The 27,856-nt window shown below is 40.0% G+C and overlaps 1 protein-coding gene across 5 annotated transcripts in view; it reads right to left on the reverse strand.

Annotated features, from left to right (window-relative positions):
- The window catches only part of NCOA3 (nuclear receptor coactivator 3), a 186,067-nt gene that overhangs the window by 7,666 nt on the left and 150,545 nt on the right, over window positions 1-27,856 (reverse strand). For 3 of the 5 annotated variants that reach the window (XM_089513877.1, XM_089513879.1, XM_089513876.1), the window contains 12 exons: window positions 25,702-25,849; window positions 24,447-24,832; window positions 22,904-23,760; window positions 21,621-21,759; window positions 20,572-20,766; window positions 19,125-19,361; window positions 17,770-17,896; window positions 15,726-15,897; window positions 13,583-13,879; window positions 12,986-13,090; window positions 3,498-3,726; window positions 1,797-1,971 (listed from right to left, as the gene is read on the reverse strand). In XM_089513877.1, coding sequence (XP_089370003.1) covers window positions 1,797-1,971; window positions 3,498-3,726; window positions 12,986-13,090; window positions 13,583-13,879; window positions 15,726-15,897; window positions 17,770-17,896; window positions 19,125-19,361; window positions 20,572-20,766; window positions 21,621-21,759; window positions 22,904-23,760; window positions 24,447-24,832; window positions 25,702-25,849 — 3,067 coding nt within the window. The remainder of the gene's footprint in view (window positions 1-1,796; window positions 1,972-3,497; window positions 3,727-12,985; window positions 13,091-13,582; window positions 13,880-15,725; window positions 15,898-17,769; window positions 17,897-19,124; window positions 19,362-20,571; window positions 20,767-21,620; window positions 21,760-22,903; window positions 23,761-24,446; window positions 24,833-25,701; window positions 25,850-27,856) is intronic. The other 2 variants (XM_089513880.1, XM_089513878.1) reach the window with 2 other exon arrangements.

Here is a 27,856-nt window from a genome sequence, read left to right on the forward strand (position 1 = left end):
CAAATGGAAGAAAGAGGGTACTGGTCAATATATGCCAGTACCCACTGCTACAGAGATCCTGTAGCACCTTTGAGACTAACCAAAAAGAAATTGGCAGCATGAACTTTTGTAGACTGAAATCTATGAAAGCTCATGATGCCAATTTCTTTTTTTCGGTTAGTCTCAAAGGTGCTACAAGATCTCTCTACGTACTGATTCTACAGACGAACACAGCTATATCTTTGAATTCTACCCATTGCTAGAGTTACTGAGTTAAAGTGCTATTAAACATTGCATTCTTGCACTCTTGATCAGGCCTTTAAGCCTTGCAAATACACTTGCCTATGCCCATCAATTTTTCTTGTCCAAACTTCCCTCACTCTGTAATCAGTGTTACCATCTTTGGTGCTGGTTCACATGTTACAAAAATCAGGGCGTGTGTTGTTCTTGTTTTTAATATATTATTGGTTTTAACATGAACAAGAAACAAGAGCGGAAAAAAAAACATGAACAGGATCATCCAGCTCATCAAAACTAACTATACAGTTGAATTAAGCAAATCAGCACAAAAGATCAAGTATCATGTCACAATCTATCCACCCATAAACACATAGGAGTAGCTGGAAAAAGAGAAGTCATGTTGCTAAAGTATCTTCATAATCTCCATTCCTAAGACTTTTTACTATGTTTTTGCCATTTTTATTGTTCTCTAACATGGAAGCTACCTTGCGGACACTTTTTGGGGAACAAAGCTGGGCTAGTAATATTTAGAATTTATAAAACTGAACTAATATCTCTAGAGAGCTCAAATATTATTGATTAAATCCTGCCTCATGGGTGTTATCCATGTATATACAACTCTACTATCTCTAGGAAGACTAGTTCAATGTATGTTTTATTTACTTAGCTATGATGATGATTATTATTAACCTTTATTTATAAAGCGCTGTAAATTTACACAGCGCTGTACATACAATCTTTTTAATAAGACGGTTCCCTGCCCTCAGGCTTACAATCTAAAAAGACACGACACAAAAGGAGAAGGGAATGGTGGTGGGGAAGGGGATTAGGTCCAACAGTTCTTCTCAACCTCCGAGGTTTGGACCAAGGCAAATGGACTGGAGGGAGGACTTGGCTTCTTGGAGCTAGTCTGCCTCTCTCTCCCTCAAGATGGTGGCTGAAGGGAGGTCTTCTTCCAGGCAGGACTGTTGGAGCTAGCCTGCCTCTCTCTCCTTCAAGATGGTGGCTGAAGGGAGGACTTCTCTTCTTCCAGGGAGGCCTGTTGGAGCTAGCCTGCCTCCCTCTCCTTCAAGATGGTGGCTGAAGGGAGGGCTTGTCTTCTTCCAGGGAGGCCTGGTGGAGCTAGCCTGCCTCTCTCTCCCTCAAGATGGTGGCTAAAGGGAGGGCTGTGATTCTGTCAGACATTTTTCAGAACTCTGGCTTTTAGAACAAGTCTAGTCACCCCACTCCCCCAAGCAACACAGACTTGTGTGTTCCTTCCATTCCGTTTTAGATTCAACTTGGCTGGTTATAAACCAGCAAGCTGTGACTATTCTTATATACCATTTGTTTCAAACACTCAAACTTCAAATCCTGGGTTACAAAGTTTACCGTTTCGTTTTAATTGGTTAAGCTTAATCACACTTTATAGAGAATATATGAAAAACTGTATGTAATTGTGCACAAAACAAACAAAAACAGCACATAATTCAGCTTGGCAAAAACTGCCCATTTCTGTTTCTCTAAAACTGAGCACCAACACTATCCAAATTCACATACTTCTTCAAAAACACAAGGTGGGATTATTTCTTTCTCACCTGCTTCTGGCCATGCTTCCTGATGGCCAACCCTTCATCTCAGGAGATGGATACATTGGTGTTGCCTGAGGATGCTGCATCATGGGATTCTGTGAGGGTCCAATTCTTTGAGCCATCATAGGATTAGGAGGACTTGATACTCTGCTGAAGGGAGGATCTGGTGCCTGGTTCATTCCTTTAAAATAAAACATTTTGGAAGTTATTTTTAAATAGTACTTACCTGAGATATTTTTGTTGAAGGAAAATATCCCATGAATGCTTTCTTCAGTAAATTGCAGAGAAACTAAAGTGTATTCAACCCAGCTGCTCCAATAAGCCTAAGATCCCATCACATTAGTATAGAGGTTTTTATGCAGGAACCATATGCACTACTAAATGGGAAATTGCCAATTTCTCATCTAGCATGAGTGGTATAGCATTAAATATTTTTTTTTGTTAATATTCTGTCTGTTGTGTGCCTTCAAGTCAGTTCCATCTTATGGCAACCATCAGGTGAACCTGTTAAGGGATTTTCTTGGCAACATTTGTTTGCCATTGCTCTCCTCTGAGGCTGAGACTGTGATTCGCCCAAGGGTTTCCATGCCTGAGCAGAGATTTGAATCTTGATTGCAACAGTCATAGTCCAACATTCATAATCCACTACACCACTCTGGCCTATGTCTATTCATCAAATATTACATTGATTTAATAGGTCATGGAAAATTTGTGCCATTTACATAATGCCTCCATCTCCTTTTGGCAAACTTATAGAATATGTCTTTTGGAATTGCAAAAATTCCTCCTGATCCAGGGTATAATTCATGTAGAGGAACAATAAAAATGATGCCAGAAAGAACTGGCCCTAGCAGTGATGCAGTGGTGTTCAAGATAATGCACCTCTGGCCCCTGGATAAAGCATCACCTAAATTTTTGGTACCAGCCTCATACTGACTTCAAGAATCTTTCTTCTAAATCCCTTCCCTCTTTCCTCGCATCTGCTTTCTTCAGTTCTGTTCAGTTGGCTGTAAAAAGGTTTAACCACTGATACAATTGTTTCTAAGTGCCCGGCAGTATTGGGGAACTAATAATTCACCACGGCTTAAAAAAAAAAAAAAAAAAACGATTTCTGGGCACCTAGCTGGAGAATAGCAAGAGTACAGGTGGTGTAGGTCATGGACCAAGTATATGAACATTAGCAAGAGCTGTACCTACTATTTGGCAGTGAGGTTTTAAAACAAATTAAAAACAGCTGCATGGTCAGTAAGCTGTAGGGTGCCAAAGTTCTCCAGCTCTCCCCTTGTCCTGTTTAATATCTATATTCAGCCAATGGGAAAGATCAGTAAGATTTTTGGGGTTGGATACTATCAATATTCTTATTGAAGTCAGGTTGGACGGAGCAAGTGAAAGAACAGTGCCTGAATGCTGTAATGGAATGAATGAGGGCCAATAAACCAACACTAAATCTTAATAATATGGAGACTGATCTGATGATTCTTGAGTATGGGAACTGAGTAACCAACCAACAAAATAACTGGTTTTTCATGGGAGGTACTGCACTCCCCCCCCACATCCTTATGAACTTTTTATTTTAAAATGATAAGTTTTAACAAAATTGTCTCTTCAAATATGTTTTAACATTATAACTTATTGTGGGTTGGGTGCTCTTTTTAAATAATGTGGGCTACCCGCGGTCTTCACAGAAGACAAGATAAACATACATACCATAATTTGATGGGTACGAAAACTGCTGGGGTGGAACTGGAGCCATTGGAGGGCCTGTAACTGCACCATCCATGCTTCCTGAGGCAGTAACATTTGGGGGAGGACTGAAGGCCTGAGATTGTTGCTGTTGTTGCTGCATCATCATCGCCATTCTTTGCTGTCTGATGTGGTGACTTATTAACTCCCTGTTTCGCTGGGCCACCATCTGTGCATTAAGGAAACCCTGTTGCTAACATCCAAATAGAAGCAAAAAAAAAAAATGCATTAGAGAATACAGTCATACAACAATTTATACCGAGAAGTGCAATAGTACATAGCTGTTTCTCTCAACAGATGAATGGAACTGAAATCTAGGAAGCTCTACAGAATGACTGCCCCTCACATCATGTATTAGTCCACCCCCTGTCTTCGATATATATTTTTTATTCTGTTTTTAATAGATATTTTAATTGTAACATGTTTAATTCTGTTTTAAGGGGGGAATTTGGGACATAATGCTGTGAATGTGGATATTTTAATGTGTTGTGAGCCGCTTTGATTGTCTAGTCACAGAAAAGCGGGATAAAAATAAAAGTTTTATTTATTTATTTATTTACATTTATTCTGCACAATAAATCACAGTCTACATAATGCATATTTATCCAAAGTTATTCTCTGAATGCCTATTCTTATGCATCCAAAATCTTGGTCATCTCAGGAGATTTAGGGCAGGGGTATGAATGAGACATTGGTTATTTACCATGAAGGTTTATTCTAGGCTGCAGAGGAGGAGGCATCCAGAAATGGATTAACTCCCATAGCCACTTGGGCCAGGCAGGGGGGACCAGATCAAAAATCTGCTTTAACCTATTGAACCCCTAGTTCCTCTCCCCAGTTCTTGCCATAGACAAGTACACAGAAGACTGGTCATAATCAGGAAAATATAAAACAGGAAATAGAGGAAAAACTATTGCTTAAACCAAAGGGTAACTGGATATGCATTCTCAGATGGCAGGAATATCTACTTTGAGAAATGGGGAAGAAGTACCCCTGTGTCTCAAACTATTAGCCAGTTGCTATAACGTCTACCTGCCAACAACCACACGTGTAGAATCAAGGTTTCTATAACTACTGTGTCTACTGAAGGTAGATGTGTTAACCCAAGTGGCCTCTATGTAGATTTCACTAAGAAAAGTGTTAGTGCAAAAATCTGCATGTAGAGCTGCTACCCTAGTAAAGGGAACTGCTAGGTTCCTTGAAAACCACAGTAAACTACAAATATAAAGGCATTTAATCACTTGGCTAGGGTGGAAACTGCTATTTTCTAGCCCAAGGAAATTGATTTAAAATATATGCAATGTCTTTCTGCCATGCTGCATGAGTTGATGCATTTAGGCCAAATTTGTAATGCCTGGTGAAAACTGTAGTATTAGGTCATGTAGCCACTGCAAATTTCAAGGTGAGTGGCACTAGTTAAAAGGGCTAATGAAGTTGCTCCTGCCCTGTGGAGTATAATATGCTTACATTTTGACAATTGAAGGAATTAATACAGTATTAAAATACAGGCATCAACCACCTGGCTCCCCACCCCCTAAACAAATATCTGCTCAATAAGTTTCTGAGGCCAAAGATCTGAAACTCCATTAAGGAGAAGGATGATCATGTCATCTAAATAGCAATCTAGGCTTGTGTTCTAGTCAATGCTCTAGAATTACAATTCCAGGAAACAGCAATCCACTAAGGGAAACCAGAACTCCTCAGCATCATGAGACAATTTTAAAGTGACTGATGATTTAACTGAAGGACTGAAAGCATTTTCAGGACCTTGTAGGTCCTTCTACTTTTCTAGCCCTTTGAGGGCAGAAAAAGCCAGCTTTTCAAGATGTAACTAATTTTGTCCTCCTATTGTTATGCTTTATTACAAAATAAACATATTAGTCTTAAAGTGCCACAATTTTTTTTTTAAAAAAAATGCTCAAATAGATTGGAAAAAATGTCCTGAAAATCATTCACTAGGCTTCAGCAGGGTGAGAGAATTTGAAAGTCCTCAACTTGAAGAAAAACATTATTGCTTGTCCAGACAGTTCTCAATACCCCTTTAATTTCTAAGGGAAACACTGTGTAAAATGTTCCAGTAGGGTGAGAACTACAGATTATGCAATACTTATTATGGTCATATCTCTGTTTGAAACAGAAGGAGGCCAACAGTCTGGACCTTCCTGGATTCTTTATCAATTTATTATGCCTCCTGTTTCATAGGTGAAGAGGGCTGGAAGAGTTCATCTCTGATCTACTTGAGAATGTCCATTTTCAAGATGTACCAAATTGATTATCTTAGAGTCAGACTAACATTTTCTCCTGTCGCACTTAAACGTGGACCCCTCACTCTTTGCTGTGAGGAAGGGGGATGGCTGTCCTAAAAAGAATATGCTAAAAAGAAATAACAGTTCTAAATGGTTAGCCAGCATTACAAAGATGTTAAAATGACCACTAACCTCAAAGAAATGAAAACCTCAAAACCTGTCAGATATAACAGTGTAATTCTGTTGCTGAGGAGCCAAAGGTGTTTTCCACCACCACTTTTGCTCCACTTTTATTTTTACACTTGCAACAATAATTTTTCTGTGCCCCACCTACTGCAATCATTCCACCTGCAACAGTTTGAAGGCAAAGACATGTTGTATTCCATATCATTTGGTGCCAAAGTTAACCACACAGAGCTGCCACCAACCATCACGCACACAGGCTACTAATTTATCCTTGGCTAAGGAGTATTTAATGCCATTTGTTCCCTGGTAAACTCCATAGAGCTGTCACCATTGATCAGTACAAGGGCCATTAATTTGTCTTTGACTGGAGAGCCTTCAGTGTTGTTCCTTTTGTTGAGTAATAATTGGGATAACGTAACCAATTCTCAGCCAGATTTCCTTTGGCAAGCCCTGAATTGGCAGTAAAAAGAGCTGACAGAATGTGCTGACTTGGCACTGAGCAGCTTCTGGAAGACACCAATCAAAATCACTCTGGTGTTCTTCAACAGACAAACATGTTTGGATGGTAAATTCTGAACTTTGTTGTTTTCTCCATAGGTGCCATGCAAATTGTCAAAATGGGGAAAAGAACAGGGCAAAAGAATAAAGTTTTATATGATGTTTTGTATTTTGATGGTTTTAGATTGTATTTGCACATGTTGTTAACCGCTTTGATTTTTAGAAAAGCGGTATATAAATAAAAATTTTATTTATTTATTTATAAAGTGTTTTTGAAACAGAATGTAGAAGAAATTAGTTGAAAAAAGAAACAATCAGGAGAAAGTTAAGGAAAATTAGAACCAGAGATACAGTAAGTAAACCAAAGAAAGAATGAAAAACATTTGACATGGGTTAAAATAGGAAGGACAACTGGAGGAGGAACTAAAGGTTCAAGAAGATTCAAGGCGGCTTTCAGGTCACACAATGCCACTTAGTCTGGATGACAATGGCAGTTAACCCTTTCCTTTTTTTAATTTTTTAAAATTTTTATTGCTGCACAAATATACAAAAAACATACCAAAATCTAATGAAATAAACATATCATCATGTTATATATCTCACAATCAAAACAACTCCCTTATCCCTTATCAACCTTTATGTTCTTTTCTATTTCGGTAGTCAAAATTCAATATTCAATCTTTATTCATTTTTTTTACAGTGAAAACAAGAGATAGAAAGGGGGAAAGGGGAAAATCAGAGGTGCTAAACAAATACAAAGTAAAAGCAAAAACAAAAAACAAAACAAGGCAAAAGCAGAACCAAACATAAAAACAAAACAAGACAAAAAAACTTAACACATAACGAAGGGATAAACATATAAATGAAGCAAACTAACCACAGTAAAGACAAAAAGAAAGAAAGAAAAGAAAAAAGGGAAACCCTCATAAAAAGAAAACAACAAAGAAAAGAGAGAACAAACAAACAAACAAACAAACAATTTATTGGACCTCCTTAACCCTTCTGTGATCCCCTTTTCCAATTATTTTTCCTTCTATATATTATGTTATTAAGTTTTTCTCCTTTGATTTTACTTTCAAACCTATACTATGCATGACCTATATTAGCAACTTAACTCTGTTTAAATGTCTATTATTATCTAACTTACCTTATTTAATCTAGTTTACCAGTCTATGTTTAAATTCTTCTCCTCTATAACCTATTTAATAATAATAATAATAATTTGTTTTATTTATATACCGCTATTCCAAAGATCATAGCGGTGAACAGCAAGTAAGCTAATTAGCAAGTAAGCTAATTTGCCCCCAACAGTCTGGGTACTCATTTTAGCGACCTCGGAAGGATGCAAGCCTGAGTCGAGCTTGGGCCCTTTTGCTGGTCTTGAACTCGCAACCTTGTGGTTTCGAGTGAATGGCTGCAGTACAGGCATTTAACCACTGCGCCACCAGTGTTATGATCTCTAAATTAGCTATTTCCAACAAACTATTTCAACAGTTTTAACTTTTCATACCTAAAATTGCTATCTCTCCCCATTGTTCTTTTAAGAAATTGATCACTTTGTTCCAATATTTATAGAAATTTTCTAATGTGTTATCTTTTAATAATTGAGTTAATTTATCTGCTTCCATAATATTGTATATCTTCCAAATCCAATCTTCTTTTGTAGGAATTAATTCTTTCTTCCATTTTTGGGCAAAAACAGTTCTAGCTGTGGTTAGCAAATGAAATAGTATTTTCCCGTAATTCTGTTCTAAGTCATCCTCTAACACCCCCAATAGGAAAAATTCTGGTTTCAATTCTAATTTTAAATCTAACATTTCATTTAGAATTTTGTTATCATAGTCCAATAATTCTTTGCTGCTTTACAATCCCACCAACAGTGGAAGAAGGTTCCCAGTGATTCCTTACATTTTCAACAATTATTAAGAGCATTTTTATATATTCTAGCTATTTTATCAGGGGACATATGCCATCTATAGAATAATTTGTACCAATTTTCTTTTAAATTTTGAGACGCTGTATATTTCAGATTTTTGTTCTAAATTCTTTCCCATTGTTCTAGTTTTATAGGGTGTCCGATATCTATAGCCCATTTAATCATGTTTTCTTTCACCACTTCTTCTTCCATCTGGTACTCCCGCAATTTCCCATAAATAGTACCAATCATATTTTTCTTTTTCCCTTGTAAAATTTCTTCTAATTCGGTTTTATTTTCATTTATTCCTTGATTTTTAATATCTAATTTAAACCTCTCATAAAGTTGCCTATATTGAAGCATCCCAACTTAAAACCATTAGTTTCTAGATTTTCTAATTTAGCTATTTTAAATTCTCCTGATTCTTTCACTAGTTAATCCTTGCATATACACCATTTTTGCTCCCTGGCAATTTCATTTTTAAAAAGTGCTTCTTGTGTTGAAAACCACATGGGAAGGACAGGTTGCTTACCTGTAACAGTATTTCTTCGAGTGGTCATCTGCGAATACATACAAATGGGTTTCGGGACGCCTGCGCAGTGCTGTTCGGAAACTTCTGGAATCACTGGGCAAAGTTTACTTTGCAACATATAGAAACTTTTTGGCGGTAACTCCACCCACCCATTATAAGGCCCCTGCCTTCCCGCTCTTTTCCCCAGTTCCGCAATTTTTCCGCCAAGCAGGCGATGGAAAGAGCCAATAAGAGCAGGACACTGAGGGGATGGACGGGTAGGATTTGTATGTATTCGCAGATGACCACTTGAAGAAATACTGTTACAGGTAAGCAACCTGTCCTTCTTCTTCGTGGTCTCTGCAAATCATACAAATGGGTTTAGACTGACAAGCTTAGGTAAGCGGCGGAGGGAGTGTCCTGAAACCAAAGCTATGGTAAACCAAAGACATATTTATTGTAACAATAAACACCTTGAACCATAAAAAGAGTCAGTCTTTTTGTTCATGCACAAACTCAACATAGCAATAACATTGCAAAACCTGAGAAGGGAATAAAAGGTCATGCAAGACCAGTCCCATTGAAATTGTGCAAATCAACATTCGATAGAATGTAAAACAGTGGCATTAAGTACATAAATGCTGAACACAAACCATCAGTAGTGCAATCAATGCAACCCTGAAACCAACACAGCCCTCCCGAAAGCTGCGTCTCAGATGGCTCTGGTGTCCAGCCTATAGTGCTTTATAAAAGTCAATGGCTGGGACCAGACAGCAGCCTTGCAGACATCCTCCAAGGGAATGCCCGACAGGAATGCAGAGGATACTGACACTGCTCTCGTGGAGTAGGACCGAACCCTGCCAGGGAGAGGTTTGCCCAGCAGTTCATAGCAGAGGTGGATGGTACCAGCCACCCATTTGGAAAACCTCTGCGCAGACACGGGCAACCCCTTCTTCAGTTCCGAGTAGCATTGGAAAAGTCTCTCGGACCGACTGGAGGCAGCATATGATCCGTCGGGGAGGAAGGCTCCGGGTGGTGCATCCGCTGCGGAGACGCCTGGACGGAGGTGTCGTCGTCATCCGAGGGCTCCCCCGACGGCAGCAAGGGCTCCCCCTCGGAGTCGGTGTCCGAGGTAAGCGGGATGTCCGGGACCCTGACTCGAGTTGCTGAACGCGCCGGAATCTGCAGGGCCGGTGGCTCCGTTGGGGAGCAGCGTGGTGCAGAGGCTGAGGCCGTCGCATGGGAAGGAGCAGGCTCGTCAACTTGGGGGGCCACCGGGCACAGGTTGAGCCGGGTGAACTCCCTGAAGGCAGTCTCCCTCGGCATGTAGTATCTCCCAGATTCGGGGTCAAAAAACATGTCATTGTCCCTCTCCATCGGTTCGTCGACCTCCGAATGGATGGAAGGTGGAGGTGACAGTCACAGAGGGAGCTCAAATGCTTGCGCATGAGCGCGGGCAAAGTCGACCGTCGACGGCAGCGGTGTGTCCAGGAGAGCGGCCGCATGCGAGGAGGAGGAGCCATCAGGGCGCGAAGAGGCTGGTGTTGGAGCCTTCTTCGTTGGGGATCGTTGCTTGTGGGAAGTGCGCTCCTTTCCCTTGGAGGAGAACTCCGACCCGGTGTGGTCCTTGGAGGGCTTGGACCTCTTTGGTGCGGAGCCTTCAGTTGCCTCCTTGTGGTGCCTCTTCTTAGACGACTGTGGCGTCTCAGCCTGATCCTCGGGGGGGGGAAGAAAGGGTTGTCCGGCAGGTCCAGCAGGACGACGGCTCCCGTGGATTGAGGCTTAGATGTCTTCGCCTTTTCCACCGGTGCAGCCTTTCCTGAAGAGGATGTCCCCGTCTCGGGCAGCTTGGAGGCGTGTCGAGATGCCTTCGACAACGCCTTGGAGGACGGAGTCAGGACCGACAAGACCTCCACCTCCGCGCGATCCTTCGTGCGCGCGCCCTCCGGGGACGGCTTCCTCCCGGATTTTGCCCTGGGCTCGGTACCCTCAGTCCCTGACTGCTTGTGGGGGCGCTTGGAGGGCTTGTCGGTGGCACTGGGTTTATGTGACCCACGGGCCACATCGGTGGTGGTGGACGATCCTGCCATCGGCGGGGCAGACACCACGCTGGACACACTCGCCCGGGAAGATGAGGCAGGCGGCGGGGCCGAAGGAGCCGATGATGGACGGGGGCCTCCCTCCTGAACCTTGCCCAGAGCAATGGCCGAGGTCAGCTGGGACTCAAGGTTCTTGCGAGCCTGGGATGAGAGGGACTTGCAGAGCGGGCAAGCCTTCATATCATGGTCCTTGCCCAAGCAGAGGAGGCAGGAGGAGTGCAGGTCCTGGATGGGCACCTTGCCCCTGCAGACATCACACTTCTTAAATGGAGCAGGCATTTTCCGAAGTCGACAAGTTGAAAGGGAAAGTCCAGAAACGAGGTCAACAGTCCGAGAGTTCGAAGTTACCAGGAGCAGGAGACAAAGAACGGTCAAGAGACGGTCCGAGGTCAAAAGTGAAAGTGATTCCGATTGCAAGCTAAAGCGAGCGAAGTTCCCTGAAGCAGCTAGCGCGGCGGAAAAAAGGAACTGGGGAAAAGAGCGGGAAGGCAGGGGCTTTATAACGGGTGGGCGGAGTTACCGCCAAAAAATTTCTATATGTTGCAAAGTAAACTTTGCCCAGTGATTCCAGAAGTTTCCGAACAGCACTGCGCAGGTGCAGTGAAACCCATTTGTATGATTCGCAGAGACCATGAAGAAGAATTTTATTTATTATTCTATTCTTATATTTTCCCCAAATTTTTAACAGGGCTATCCTTATACAATGATTGTTAACAATTTGATCCGTTTTTTCTTTTCCATATATAAGATAGGAATGGAATCCAGATTTAGTCCCATCCCCTTCTAATTCTAGTAATCTTTTGTCTTCTAATTTTATCCAATCCGTAATCCATTCAAGTCCGCATGCTTCTTAATATTAGTTAAAATCCGGTAGCGCTGGACCTCCTCTATTTTTTCCATCTTGGAGAATTTTAAATTTTCTCCTAGGTTTTTTTCCTTGCCAAATAAATTTCAAGATTTCTTTATTTCACATTATAAAAGGTTTTTTATTAATAATGATGGGTAGCATTTGAAATAAATATAGCATTTTAGGTAAGATTGCCATTTTGATGGCTGAGATTCTACCTAAAAGAGAAAGTTTTAGATTGTTCCATTTTAATAGATCTTTATGAATTTCTTTCCAAGTTTTAGTGTAATTATTTTCAAATAATTCTGTTGATCTTTTTGAAACATTAATACCTAAATATCTACCTTTTTTTTACCTCGATCCCTGTTAATTTTTGAATTTCTTTTTCTTCCTTTGAATTCATATTTTTCGTAATTAAAGGTGATTTTGATTTGTTGATTGCAGTTAACCCTTTCCTGAATGGCTCCTTCCTGCAGTCTGAGAATTGTGTGGACCACAGGTCACATGCAACTGGCCAAAGCCTTTTTGCAGCCCTCAGAGTCTCCTACTCCATCCCACCCCCAACAATATTCCCCTCGCCACCGAAAAATCTGCATTGCCTAGCCCTGGTTTAAGGGAAGGCAAAATTTGCAATAATACAAAAACATCTTTCACAAGGGTGTGTGAAAAAAGATCAACAAGAATTGACTATATTCATTGGCCACAGTATGCCAAATTGATTGATGGGGAGGGAAGAACAACAGAAAACCCGGACATGGAATGAAGCATGCCCAAAAGAGATATGGCTGGATGAACTCTGCTCCTAAATAATAAGCAGACCCTGAATCCAGGCTTGCTTGACCGATGTTCCTTAGCATCCCAAACTCCTGGCTGATCTTGGGAATACTCTTCTATGACTGCAGATATGATCTAATGCCTATCTATCAAAAAACATTGTAGCTAATTAAATATGTTACTGTAACTCCTATTCAGGCATGGGTTGAGGACAGAAAAAGGAGAAAATAAGGGCAGGGATATACCATATGGTTAATGGAGAAAGATGGGGGACACATAGGAAACGGCAAACCTAAGAGAAGTACTGGAAGTAGAAAAAATATAAAATATTAATTGCTCTGATGAAGAGACTGGCAAAGATTGCAGTGTGACTCACTTGTGATCCCATCTGTGGAGGCATAACTGGTCTCATCACTGATGCATTACCAGGGTTGGGATTCTCCATTTTCATGTCAAGTGTTTGACGTGTTTGATTTAAGAACTTGAAAAGTAGGATGTAATAATTAACAGAACTGATAAGAAATACAGCAAAAAGATTTATGTGAAACTAATTCAAGATCAAGCAGTATCACTGAATGAAAAACAACAACATCTTGTTCAATGGATCTCATTAAAACCATTTAAACATAAACATTCATTTTCACCTTGATTACTTAATAGAATTATTAGGGGGGGAAAGTATATAAGTTCCAGTGATGAAATAATCATAGAATCATATAGTTGGAAGAGACCACAAGGGCCATCCAGTCCAACCCTGCTGCCATGCAGGAATACACAATCAAAGCATGTCTGACAGTATTAGTGAAAAGTAAGTAAGTAATAATGTGGAATTAAATCATAGTTTATCCAGAATATCAGGTTAAGTGAACACGTGTTAATTTTAAGCAATATCTTAAACGTGTCTTATTCTTTGCTAAGAAAAAAAAGCTCCCCGCCTTAGAAAACTGCTGGAAAAAAAGATACAACAGATTACCTGCTGCCCTTGAAGCCTCTGTTGGAGCTGCATGCGGAGTTGCTTTGGTGTGTTGGTTCTTGGCCTCATTACATTTGCCCTGGGGTGCATATTTTGTATTGGAAAATTGTTCTGTTGGTTCATCTGGTTCATCACAGAGTTAAAAGCTGCCTGTTGACCCTGCATGCTACTAAAACCTCCTGGTATTGCTGCTCCCTGCCCCTGGTAGGGCTGACCATACATTGCAGGCTTCTGCTCAATCATTACTGTAGACTCTTGCCCATGAAATGGTTCTTGTTTGGGTTCTAATGCTTGCCCCTTTAAAAAAATAAAGAACTTGAAAATATGCTTCATATACTGCAATAATCTAGTATCACCTTTTGTAATATAACTAGGTAAACAGAAGAACTTCATATTATTTTAAAATCTAGGGCATTTTTCAGTTTTCAGATTTTACTGGTGAGATTTTGAAGGAGAGCAAGATCCACAAAATACAGTACATGGACAGAAGAGATACTGGGGAGTACTGATTATCAACAACTATTGGCAACTATGGTAGTTTTTGGCAGCCTGTGAATACTTGAAAGATTCCCCCATAAGCCTGTGAAAATTGTCAAGGTATGCAATAACTGTTCTGTGATTTTAAAAAAAATTATTTAATAAAATTATTTATTACATGCTTTTCTGCCCATCAGAAAACTGCCAATGTACTATAGAACATATCAAATACCCTCTTTAGAAACAGAATCTCTGGTAGTAAATATATAATTAAACAGATTCCGCAAAGTGCAAATCTTGAACTTCTTGAGTTACTGCATATACTCATGTAGAAATGTAGAAATTTTAGTCAAAAACTTCAAAAATATGCGTTGACTTATCCATGGGGCCAATGTAAGTACTGTACTTTAATTCTTATTTTTAAAAAGGAATCATCCCATTCTTTGAGTGGCAAAAGGTGAGAGCTTAGTTCATCCTAGGAGTAGCTAAAAGAAGAACCAACCCCCTCTACTCTCTCTGCCATAGAACCGGTTCTGGCCTTTTTGAATGCCTGGGCAGGAAAATGGCAGCAGTGGCAGCTCTTTGGCACTTCCCTTCAAAGTAATACCAAGAGGAATCCAGCTTTAAAAGATATGAATAAGATATATGTGTCAGCCTTTCTGGGTTAAAATCAAGCAAAGGTACCATATTCAAATTAAAGGGTATAATCACTATTAATTACTTTTCCTTTACATTCTTTTTGACATGTGTGCATTTTATTAGCCCTACCTATCTCTGTTCACCTCTTCCACACATTGCACAGTCACATTCACTGTAGTTTCCACAGTCTTTAGGGTGAGCACAACAGTTATGCCTGCCAGAAATTTTAAGTTTTTTGGCATCATTTTCCTTTGCTTCATTCTTCACATCCTTTGCTACATGCCCCTAGGTCAGTGATGGCGAACCTTTTACAGACCGAGTGCCCAAATTGCAACCCAAAACCCACTTACTTATCACAAAGTGCCACATTCCTCTGGCTTTCTAGTAACAAACTCTGGCGAACTCTGTGCTAGGGTGACAGAGCGTGTGCCCACAGAGAGGGCTCTGAGTGCCACCTCTGGCACGCATGCCATAAGGTCGCCACCACTGCCCTAGGGTTTTACCCTCAACTTATCCACAGGTCATATCAAAATCCTTAATTCTGGCGCCAAAACCTGCCCTCAACATAAACATGAGGTCAAAATATTTTACTATAGCATTCCATCCAAAACAACAAAATCCATCACATGTCAGCCAATTTTTAGGGTCAGATTTGTAGATATTTTTTTTTTTTTAAAAAAAGATGAAGAGACAAGCCACATTTGTCTTCACTATAAAATGGCACTGCAACATTATTTATCTAAGGGCTAATCCAGCAAACAACATTAAGCGACCACATTTTGATCAGTACCTGCTTTTACTGGCTAACTAGACCTTCAAGAAGGTTGTAGGCCATTGCATAGATGACAGGCACTATTCAGTTTGGGTTTAAAATTGCAGAATCCTGTCATATATAAAATCAATTCTCACTGAGAAGAAAAAATATTTACAAAATTCTGGTGGAAGGACTGCAGTCAGTTTTTCCTAAAATATTTTAAATTGTTTTACCAACTGAACAATAAGCACCTTGAAAGAACTTGTAACTTACTTGATTTACAAGATCAGGAATTCCTAAGGCTCTATCAATTTCTTCAAGGCTAGTGACATCTGTACTACTCAGCAATGTGTGTAGTTGATCTAAAAGAGCTCTTTCATCACTTTGGCCATCAACAGTTGGAGAAGTATATAAGAGGTCATCCAAGGAATTTCTAACTACTTGCCTAGGAAAGTCAAGATACTGCAATTATTAAGAATACTCATACTCATTGACATTTACATACATTTTCAGAGATTCCATTGTTCAGTGGCATGAAGGCTTTTCAAAGGAAATATATTTTCCATTGTATAGAATTGCAAAAGTTTCACTTGACATGTAAGCAGGGTACAAGAAAAGGAAAGCAACATCTTCTGCAACAAAACTATTACAAAATTTAGCAGACATTCTAATGATACCCCATAATAACATCAGCACATAACATATTAAAGACATTAGAAATATGATGTAAAAATTTGCTAATCCAGATCAGAATAAATGCTTAATTTAATCCAATGTTTGCCCAGCCAACTGAAAACCTCATAAACAGGGAATGACACAATGATCACTCCATTGTCTCCCATCAGCATCTGGAAATTTTAGATACTGGACCAGTTCAGATAAAACACCCCTGGTATTGTAAACCCTATTCTACTCTACAGTTAGGTCAAAAAAATCAAATAGATCAGTATATCAAGGGCGATACATGGCTCAGCAGTACTATATGTGAAGGGGACCTCAAGATTATTGTTGATCATAAACTGAATATAAGTGTGATGCTACAGCAAAGGAGGAAAATGGGTTGTTTGTTTTTTAGAATAATTAACAGGAGCAGTTTCTAAGTAAAGGGAAGTAATAATCCTACTATATTTGGTGCTTGTCTGGCCGCATCTGGAATACTGTGTTCAGTTCTAGGTATCTCATTTTAAGAAGTGCACGAGAACCAGTATAGTGCAGTCATTAGAACTAGACTAGACTATGACGCTGGAGACTAAAGTTCAAATCATCAGCCATAAAAGCCTAGGGTGACCTTAGGCAAATCACACTATCCCAGCCTCCCAAGGCGCCCCCCCCCCCTTCAGAACACATCTAGCCAAGAAAGCCCCATAGGTACACCTGAAGGTCACTGTGAGTCGGAAATAACCTGAAAGCGCACAAAAACAACCACCAAGTTGGAGAAGGTTCAGAGACCAGCAACAAGGATAATGAAGAGATATGAAAAACAAAACATATGAGGAAAGGTTGAAAGAACTGGGCTTGCTCAGCTTGGTAAAGAGAAGACCTGGGTGTGACATGTTTGTATTCTTTAAATACCTCAAGGTCTGTCAGAGAGAACAGAGTTCAGGCCTGTTCTCTGCTTCTGCAAAGGGTAGGTACAGGCGTAATTGTCTGAATTAACAGGAAGATAGATTTGCGTTAATATTGGAAGGAACTTGTTGACAGTGAGAGCGGTTTGGCAATGGAACCACTTGCCTAAAGAGGTGGTGAGGTGCCCTTCAGAAAGAGGCTGGTACAGCTACCTGCTGGGGATACTTTTGCTGGAGATCCTGTACCGAGTAGAGAGTTGGTCTTATGGCCCATGAAGCCTCTTCCAACTCTATTATTCTAAGCTAGATGTAAACATCAGGCCAATTATTGTGTTATTCCTCTCCTCTCATCTTCCAGCATGGAAATCCTGGTTCCTTTAAGCCAGAGTTCCACACTATGTCTGAAAAACAATCTGGCATAATATGTATTTACTAAAGTAAGTTATTATTGCCATGACTATGATATTATGCCAGGAGTTAAAAACAAACAAGCAAACAAGCTTCTCAGCATTTTGTTCTTCCAGAAGTGGAGATATTTAGTAATAAATTACTAGGAAAACTTTAATGAATTATAATATAATCTATAGCTTTGGCCATCTTCAGCACTTTTGAATAAGTTTGTTTACAGAAGTGTTCTTCTGACATGATTAGAATATTATGACAATGATCATGGCAAAAAAACCCAAAACCAAACAAACAAAAAAAACAGGGCGTCAGTTGACTAGCATTCCATATTCTGAATCATCTATTACCTGTTTTGTGAACCTCGTGGACCTTGCTCAACAGAGAGCATGCTGTCAGGCCACGCATTTGGTTGATTAGATGGTCCTGGATGTGCATAAGGATTTCCGCCCATACCAATAGTCATCTCATTTGGTCCTATAAAACAATTTCATTTTGGCATGGAGTAAATTTCTGAATCATTGGCACAGTCAGTCCAACAACATATGAAGGCATTTTTAAGCTGACAAAATATGACAATAAAATCACTATACAACTATTTTAGTATTAAATCAGCCTCTTTATAATCTTTACTAAAAGTCCACCCAAAAGGGGGGCAAAATGGTATTATCATCAAACGGTGAGCAAAAGTATAAGGTGAGCATTTCATAACATAGGGAAATTTCTTCCTGCATCCTAGCCCAGTTATGAAGCTGGCAGCACCAGGTTTCTCCGCAAATGGACTCAAGGACAATATTTTATTTATTTATTTTTATTTGTATCTCAACTTTCTCCCCAAGACTGTGACACAATAGGGCAGAAAGGAGGTTGCAGTCTATTATTATTATTATTATTATTATTATTATTATTATTATTATTATTTTATATAGCGCTGTAGATTTGCACAGATCATTTATCTATGATGATTTACCAACATTTAGTAGTTTCATCTTTACATCCACAGATCCATTTCTTTTGCAAAAGGACCAGGCTTTGAACTGTAATTAGTGTAATACTCAGTATGTTGTCTTACATGTATTAATAAACAATTACTTACAATTCATGTAGCATTTTATAGCTTACAAACTATTTATAAACGTATTTCTTTAAACTGAATACTGTTATGAGACAGATCATGGTGACAACATATTTTCCGGAGAACTAGGATATTAACAAAAAGAAAAAGCGGCAAAGTACATTCAAAGCTCCATTAGATATTACAGTGGACCCTTGTTATACGCTGGGGTTTGGTTCCAAGATCCCCCGTGTATAACAAAATCCGTGTATGCTCAAGTCCCATTAAATATAATGACATAGCAAAATGGTGTCCCTTATAAAAAATGGAAAATCAAGGTAAATTTATACTTTTTTGGAACATTTTCCAACCATGTATGCTTGAATCAGTGTATAAAAAATCTGTGTATAAGAAGGGTCAACTGTAATTACAGGTTTTCTCAGTCCTCCAAAGTCTATCTACCTATACTGGCTTTGAACAGTTGTTCAAAAATATGGTAGACTTTGCTATACATACAGTCTTGAAACATATATATATATATATATATATATATATATATATATATATATAGGTGCTTGAGATATTTGTGCCATCTGCAGTAGCTATAAATGCACCAAACTGAAGGTTTCAATAAATGTTAGAAAAACTCACTCATATGAATCATCTGTTGTTGGAGCATGGATCTGGTTCCAGGCATACTATTGGATCTCATGGGCAAGCCAGGCATGGACCCACCAACTGAAGATCTCGAAAGGGAAAGACTGCATTCTGTTCCTGGTCTTGCCATTGAACCAGCACTTGTAGGTTCCATCCTGCTCACTTTTGAGTTTTGTACATTCCATTCACTCGCTGAATGCTGATTCATAGGCATATTTCTGCTAGGTCCTCCTTGAAAAAAAAACACATTTAAAATAGATTACTTCTCTTACAAAAAAGTACTGAATACTGTGCAATTTTAATGGCAGGCCTTCTTGTTCCCTGGTCTAAATAATGACAGATCTGGTCCCAAAAGCATAAGCCACATATAAACATCACAGGTTCTCATCCTTCTACCGAATAATATGTGTGGAGACTGGAGATAGTTTTCAACCACTAATTCATAAACACACGTGGGGCCCTTTTTTGCAGCCATATCTTTTCATAACCTGTTAAATATAAGTATAAATTAGTTTGCCTAATTTCAGTTTACTTCAGATACTATCTTGCATAGCTTAGTGTAGCATAGTAGTACAACATGCAGAACTACTGCTATACTGAGCCATTTACCAGTCCCCAGACTTACTGTAGGCCCGGTAGAGAGCAGTGACAGGGATTGCAGAAGCATCTGGCTATGTTCCTGTAGACATAGGCAAATTACATCATCAGCTAGGATCCACTGGGACCCTCTGGAGGTCGCAATGGCTGATGTAATTATTAGAGGTGTGACTACCACATGGACATACCCAGATGCTTCTCTGATCCCTCTCTGATCCACAATAGGAATAGAATGGCTGTAGAGGTGCTTCAGCAGGTCTACGACAGGTCCATTCTCTTCTGGGCAGAAAGTTCAAGTTTCTGGTTACAAACTTATGTTTTCCTATTTAATTTTCATTATCTCATTATACAGTACAATCCTCAATCAGATTTATTGTCTAAGTCTGTTTAATATTCCATTCATCTAATGAAGTGGGCTACAGTCCATGATGCTCATATGAAAAGGAAGTTATTAGTTTTTAAAGCATCACAGAGCTCCTTGTTTCTCGGGCCTGCACTCCAGCCTTTTGGTACAATGAGCTCCAGAAGCTCTGGAACCATATAATTATAATCTGTCGGTTCAAGCACTGCACTAAGTCATGCTTTTAACAAATGACAATTAGATAACCCACTTCAAATCACTTTTTTTCAATTTTGATTTGTTTGATGACTGCTTTCAGACATCACAATAAAACAACAATAAATTTATTTGAGCCAAAATCTCAGAATCTCAACCAGAATAAGACAGTATAATACAATTCTATCTGTTCTTATATTCATAATAGCTAGTCCATCAACATTTCTGTTTTAAGAAAAAACAAAATTCAAATACAATTAAAAGCTGCTTGTTTGGAAATCAACAAACCCATATTAATGCCAAAATTTTCCTGGTTCTCCGTAATTCGTGGACTACCACCCATCATGTTTTGCTTCTGCAACATGGAGAATGCATTCACACCTCTTACTGGTGCACTTGCCCCCACTGATATGGGGCTATCTAAAGACATGGCTCTGTTGAAAGGAGGACGTGTGTTCTGTACAGACTGGGGACTTCTCATACCTGTTGAAGAATTAAAATATAATTGCCATTTTAAACCTGAAAATCACCCATAAACTTAATAAAAAAAACCACAGAAGTTAATTTCTATCAGATATCAGAAAAAGAAACTGTTATGTAGATCTGATGACTAAAATGACCAGAAAGTTTTCATCTAGTTCAACTGATCTAACATGACATAAATCTATAAATCTGGTACATCTCTCTGAATCTGTACATAATTTCTCAAAATACATACATACTAAATACATACTTAACTCTAAAAGGTTTATAAAATGCAGCCCAGAATCTGTAGAAATGTACAGATCTGTAAAAATTTATCTAACTGTAATTCTTATAAGCATCCTCATCTTAAAATAGGACTGGTGCATATTACTGTTCTCGTCTGATTGCTTTTCCTTACTCAAATTATCATTTAAAACAATCTGAACTGTGTGCCCTCTTAACTCCCCTAATTATATATTCTAGAAGTACACTGTGCTTTGTTTAAATAAGCATGCACAGCCTTCGGGAAAATGCAGGAAAAGGAACTACTGGATTTGATTCTCTACAAACTTCCCAGTGGCATGCAGCTGTTTTCACTATCAAAGCTAGGCTTGTAGCGTTAAGTTTGCTGGTTTCTTGTGTTTCATCAATGCAAAGATTTAAAAAGCTCAACGTCTCTGAAGTTCACTATCAGGTATTATAGTATATGTCTGCTGGATAATTATACTTTAGCACTAAAAGAACAACCAACAAAGACTAAGCTTACTTCCTGGGAATTAAAAAAAAGAGGGTGGAGCATAGCTTAAACATGCATTTATGAAATACAATGATTGCTAAGTAAAACAATGTTTTGTTGAAGAAAAGCTCTTTACCGTGTGACGTATTTCCTTGACATAATGGTTGCTTATTCCCCATATTACTCCCATTCGTAGACACGGGATTACTGCAAAAATCTGAGCTAGTTAGATCACCCAAAATTGCGTCTAAATTATCCACCAAATCTCCACTCATCTGAAATGAAGAATAAATATTTAGAAATTAATTTCATTCTTTAAATTTCCATCTGAAAATTACTAATAACTTGTAAAACAGCTAGCTGGAAGCCCATAGAAATATCTGGTTAGTCCTAATATGGGGGACAGAAATGGATTCATTTGCATTTGTGTATTCTTTCTCATGTATATACATATAATTTAAATAGATGATATCTTGGAAAATTTAAAATGAAGATTGTAATGTCTAGTTGATCAACCAGTTAGGGCTTTCCTGAATCACTAAAAACCCAGTCCAATGTATTGTCAGATTTAATTTCTTAATTTTAATTCTTTCATGTATGTGCTTAAAAACTAATGTGTAGCATGTGTTTTAGGACTGGCACACTTCTTGTTTTTGTTGTTGTGTGCCTTCAAATCATTTCTGACTTATCGTAACCCAAAGGCTAAGTTTCAAGGCATTTTCTACCTTGTCTCTTATAGATGGACGTTTCTTCGTGGATGGTTCTGCTGTGAACTCTACATATGTATAATTTAAATACAAGTAAAAAGCATTAACATTATATTGTTGATAACTTAAGAATGGACAATGGAAAAAAGTCTTAACATTCTTTTTAAAGCATTCTGCAATATCAAGTCATTCACTGTTCAGGTGGCAAAGGTTTGTCAAACATACTTTGAAAAGGACATTGTTTCATTACAAGCTTATTTGAAAATAAGTTCATCAATTTATTTGTTGATCTAAAAAAAAAGTTAAGAATTCATTAACAAAGGCATAAAATCCAATTGCTTGTTCCAACAGAGGGTGCAGCTACACTACAGAAATAATGCAGTATGACACCACTTTATTTGTTGTAGATCCATCTTATGGGGAATCCATGGATTGGTAGTTTTACAAGGTCTTTAGCCTTCTCTGCTGAAGAGTGCTGATACCTCACAAAACTGCAAATCCCTATTCTGTAAGATGGAGCCATGGCAATTAAAGTGGTATCAAATTGCATTATTTCTACAATGCAGATGTACCCTAAATCAGACTCAATGAATTGATGAATTTTGCACACATGATGACTTGCCATTCAGTGACTGATTCATTTAATATACTCTGCCTAGTAGTAGCAACTGAAATTATGCCCTAGCTTCAGTTTAACACTGGAATACTTCACCTCTTCTGTGGGTTCTGTTTTTATTTTCATCTCTTTTTCTTGACTTGATGTAGGTATGGCAGAACTACAGCACTGTCCCATTTTGCTGTCTAAACATTCTACTTTAGGCTTAATGTCCTTTGAAAGTGGATCCTTTCCATCATCTTTGTCCAGTAAGTATCTAAGCAGAGCATGGTTCTCTTTCTTTTTAGGACTCATTTGCTCTTGTTTCACTGCTCCTTCCCCACAGGAAACCGTATTGCTATCATGGTATGTATCTTTGCCAGTAGCTTCAGCAGTGATTTTTGCTACCTCTGCGGGAGAATTACCATTCCGTAGCAACTTATGCAAAATCCTATGCTTCTCTTGCATGTTTGATGAAGAAACCCCTCCAGAGGTAGAAGAGGAGACTCCAGATGAAGGGCTTGTAGCATTGGTAGATGGTTCTTTGCAAGTAGAGTCTAAGGGAGAGTTTGACAGTGTTGAATGCCCTCTGTCCTCTGAGGAACAAGTAAGTAACTGAAGAAGTTTTTTATGCCCTTTGCTTTCAGCTGGTCCCCTTTGGTCAGGTCCTTCAAGGCTTTCCTCTTTACTATCCTTGTTACCAAGAGAGTCCCTGCTGTTTGACTGACACATAGAGCTCTCCACCTGATTTTGCTCTGGAAATATGCCTGCGGGGCTCTTTGAGTCCTGGTTCCCCATTTTACTCGGTTGAGAAACATTCATATTTGGAGAACTGTCCAGTTTCGGACCTGGTGAAGAAAGTGTAGACAGAAGAGAAGTTCCAACCCCCTCACTAATGGCCTGAAGAGCACTAAGTGAGCTGCTTGAAAAGCTGTTGCTAGTATTGCTGGCAGGTCCCATTGGAGAGTGCACACCTACAGGAAAGAAAAACTTATTGGAGAAAACAGCCAAGTGTATATTTATTGATGTCTTTCAGTGAAATGTTGTTGTGTGCTTTCAAGTCATTTCCTATTTACAGAGACTCTAAAGTGATCACAGGGCTTTCTGGGGGCAGAGAGCATGTGATTTACTCAAGGTTACCCAGTGGGTTTCCATGGCCAAACAGGGAATCGAACCTTGGTCTCTAGAGTTGTAGTCCAAACCACTACACTACACTGTCTCTCTTCAGTGAAATACAACATATTTAATAAATGATGAACATTTTAAACAGCACAATACATAGCCAGTGGGATCTAAAACTATATTCCATATTTCATAATATACTGGTGGAATGATGGGTCAGATGATGATGATTTTGCTTTATATTTATGTTGTAACCCACCCTGGGAAATAGTAGTTAAAGATCAGTGGAAGGGGAAATGAATCCATGGCCTTGGGCAAAGCACAGAAGTAGAACCCCCCCCCCGCCCCCATCCAATCCACAGGGGGCTGCAAGTCCAAATCCTACACCACCTCAATATGGTTCACCACACCTTGGAAATAATACATCCTTATCTATGGTCAGATGCATAACAGACTTCAAATTCTGAAAAAGATCTCACATTCTGAAACAAACAAAAAACCTTTTGAATGAATGAATGAACGAATGAAAAAGACTTACCTGTTACAGGAGAAAACTGATGTGAATTCACTTTTGGACTCCCACGATTCCTAGGGGATATCATTAAATTCTGTTGATTGGAATTCAAACCTGGGCTGCCATGTGGTGGGCTGCTCATATTTAATCCATAGTTACTCTGATAAGGAGAAGACTGCATTCCTTGTCCAGAGGTCACTGTTCCCATATTTCCAGGACCACCATATCTAGCACCACTCATCTGTCCTATTAAGTTAGGATCTCCCATGCCATAGGTCCTGTTTTGCAAAGGTACGTTTGGCCCAGGCAGCATATTCATAACACCACCACCTGAATTTGCACCCCCAGTGGTAGATGCTCTGATGCTCTGTCCCATTGTACCAGTATTTTGTCGATATCCATTTTGTTCTCTGAAAATTACACATACGCAAAGCATTAGTGTATTACATATACGGTGAATTAAATGCTGAGGCGATGTGTCATTCTATTCTTGTCCAATGGAGAAAAAAGTGACTGCCAGTACTTTCATAGTGTATTTTAAAAAAGTGTGTCACCATGGAATAATTTAAGCTTGCTGCAGGAAGCATTTTTACCTTTCTTCTAATACTCAGAGGGTCCACTTTGATTGAGAGTGAAAACTGCAAATCGAGACATTTCTGGTAATAGCCCCTGAAGAAGGCCAATTAGTGACAAGGTCGAAATATGTGGGTTTTCAAAAGAAATTAAAGGTTTTTGGACCATCACACAGCACATGGGACTTTGTTTCCTTTATTTTTCTACTGTTTTTATAATTGACCCGTAATTCATATATTGTAGAAATGTGTGAGTTTGTGAAAATCTATGTATTGTAATGCTGATTTTATCTATTGTGCTCCCGCCTCGATCCATGGGGAGAGGCGGGAAATATAAATAACGATTTTATTATTATTATTTTATTACTGTGAGTACGTGCTTTCCAGTTTTTTGTTCTGATAGATTAGTAACTCACTCTACTGAAACCATGCTTTTAATTTCACACATTCTGCCTTCTAAGGCTGGAATCCTAGTGGTGAACTGTGCTAGAAAGTGTGGTTCTTCCAGGACTGCATAGCAGTGGCAAGGAAGGGGAGATAAAATCTATGTTCTTCAAGCAGTCACTTCTACAATGTTTCCTTCACAGCTTTTGCACGTATGTGCTATCTTCTCTTCTAAACAGAAAGTGACACCCATGTAGATCATCAAAGGAATGCCAACCTAAATGTTTAATGAAAGCAAGTACTCTTCAAACTGTTGTTTTTACCTTTGAAGAAAGTGAGTGGAGATAAACCCATGACGATCATTGGTAACTGGATTTCGGAACAGTTTACTTTTTGTCTGTGCTATCACTAGTGTTCCATCTGCTAAGGAAAACCGATAGAATGGTGTTTCTGCATGGCCTTGTATATAAGCTGTTGGGAAGAAGAAATGCTATTAGAACAGCAAAAACCTGTTTAATCAATATCAAAGCAATATAAAACTGCTATTATACCAAAGATCTTCAAGAAAAGGCCACTTGAGTAAGAAAAAACCCCTAAAACAACTTTTGAGTAAGTCCACACAACCTTGCTGCATTCTATTATCTTTTATTTAAAAACAAGGCATTTACATTTATATAATAAAATCTATGTAAAAGTAATCTTCATATCTGTCCTGTTTTAATCTAATGATTCTAAAAAAATGTATTTAAACATTCAATAAAAGAGTATACTCTTTAAAGACAATTACACATTTCACAAACTAGACATGAATCTTAAGCTTTCTTCTAAGTATTTTCATACATTACACAAAGACAAACAAGCACAACTGTTTCAGCCCTGATCTTGTATATAGTGAAAGAACAAATATCACTTAATTGTATGTGTCTATTCAATGAAGGTGACCCAATGTGCTCTCCTTACCTCCCCCTACCACAAAAAATGTCAACAGGACTAATTATCATTAGCTCCAACTGCCTGCCTGAAGAAGAAAAGCCCTCCCTTCAGCCACCATCTTGAGGGGAGAGAGGCAGGCGAGCTCCAACTGCCTGCCTGTAAGAAGTAAAGCCCTCCCTTCAGCCACCATCTTGGGGGGAGAGAGGCAGGCTAGCTCCAACTGCCTGCCTGAAGAAGAAAAGCCCTCCCTTCAGCCACCATCTTGAGGGGAGAGAGGCAGGCTAGCTCCAACTGCCTGCCTGGAAGAAGAAAAGCCCTCCCTTCAGCCACCATCTTGGGGGGAGAGAGGCAGGCTAGCTCCAACTGCCTGCCTGTAAGAAGAAAAGCCCTCCCTTCGGCCACCATCTTGGGGGGAGAGAGGCAGGCTAGCTCCAACTGCCTGCCTGTAAGAAGAAAAGCGCTCCCTTCAGACACCATCTTGGGGGGGAGAGAGGCAGGCTAGCTCCAACTGCCTGCCTGTAAGAAGTAAAGCCCTCCCTTCAGCCACCATCTTGGGGGGAGAGAGGCAGGCTAGCTCCAACTGCCTGCCTGAAAGAAGAAAAGCGCTCCCTTCAGCCACCATCTTGGGGGGGAGAGAGGCAGGCTAGCTCCAACTGCCTGCCTGTAAGAAGAAAAGCCCTCCCTTCAGCCACCATCTTGGGGGGAGAGAGGCAGGCTAGCTCCAACTGCCTGCCTGAAAGAAGAAAAGCGCTCCCTTCAGCCACCATCTTGGGGGGGAGAGAGGCAGGCTAGCTCCAACTGCCTGCCTGTAAGAAGAAAAGCCCTCCCTTCGGCCACCATCTTGGGGGGGAGAGAGGCAGGCTAGCTCCAACTGCCTGCCTGTAAGAAGAAAAGCCCTCCCTTCGGCCACCATCTTGGGGGGAGAGAGGCAGGCTAGCTCCAACTGCCTGCCTGGAAGAAGAAAAGCCCTCCCTTCAGCCACCATCTTGGGGGGAGAGAGGCAGGCTAGCTCCAACTGCCTGCCTGTAAGAAGAAAAGCCCTCCCTTCGGCCACCATCTTGGGGGGGAGAGAGGCAGGCTAGCTCCAACTGCCTGCCTGTAAGAAGAAAAGCCCTCCCTTCAGCCACCATCTTGGGGGGGAGAGAGGCAGGCTAGCTCCAACTGCCTGCCTGTAAGAAGAAAAGCGCTCCCTTCAGCCACCATCTTGGGGGGGAGAGAGGCAGGCTAGCTCCAACTGCCTGCCTGTAAGAAGAAAAGCGCTCCCTTCAGCCACCATCTTGAGGGGAGAGAGGCAGGCTAGCTCCAACTGCCTGCCTGTAAGAAGAAAAGCCCTCCCTTCAGCCACCATCTTGAGGGGAGAGAGGCAGGCTAGCTCCAACTGCCTGCCTGTAAGAAGAAAAGCCCTCCCTTCGGCCACCATCTTGGGGGGGAGAGAGGCAGGCTAGCTCCAACTGCCTGCCTGTAAGAAGAAAAGCCCTCCCTTCGGCCACCATCTTGGGGGGAGAGAGGCAGGCTAGCTCCAACTGCCTGCCTGAAAGAAGAAAA

This window comes from Sceloporus occidentalis, unplaced genomic scaffold (assembly GCF_023333645.1).
Source record: "Sceloporus occidentalis isolate IW3139 unplaced genomic scaffold, rSceOcc1.0.p SCAF_3, whole genome shotgun sequence".
Lineage (NCBI taxonomy): Eukaryota > Metazoa > Chordata > Lepidosauria > Squamata > Phrynosomatidae > Sceloporus > Sceloporus occidentalis.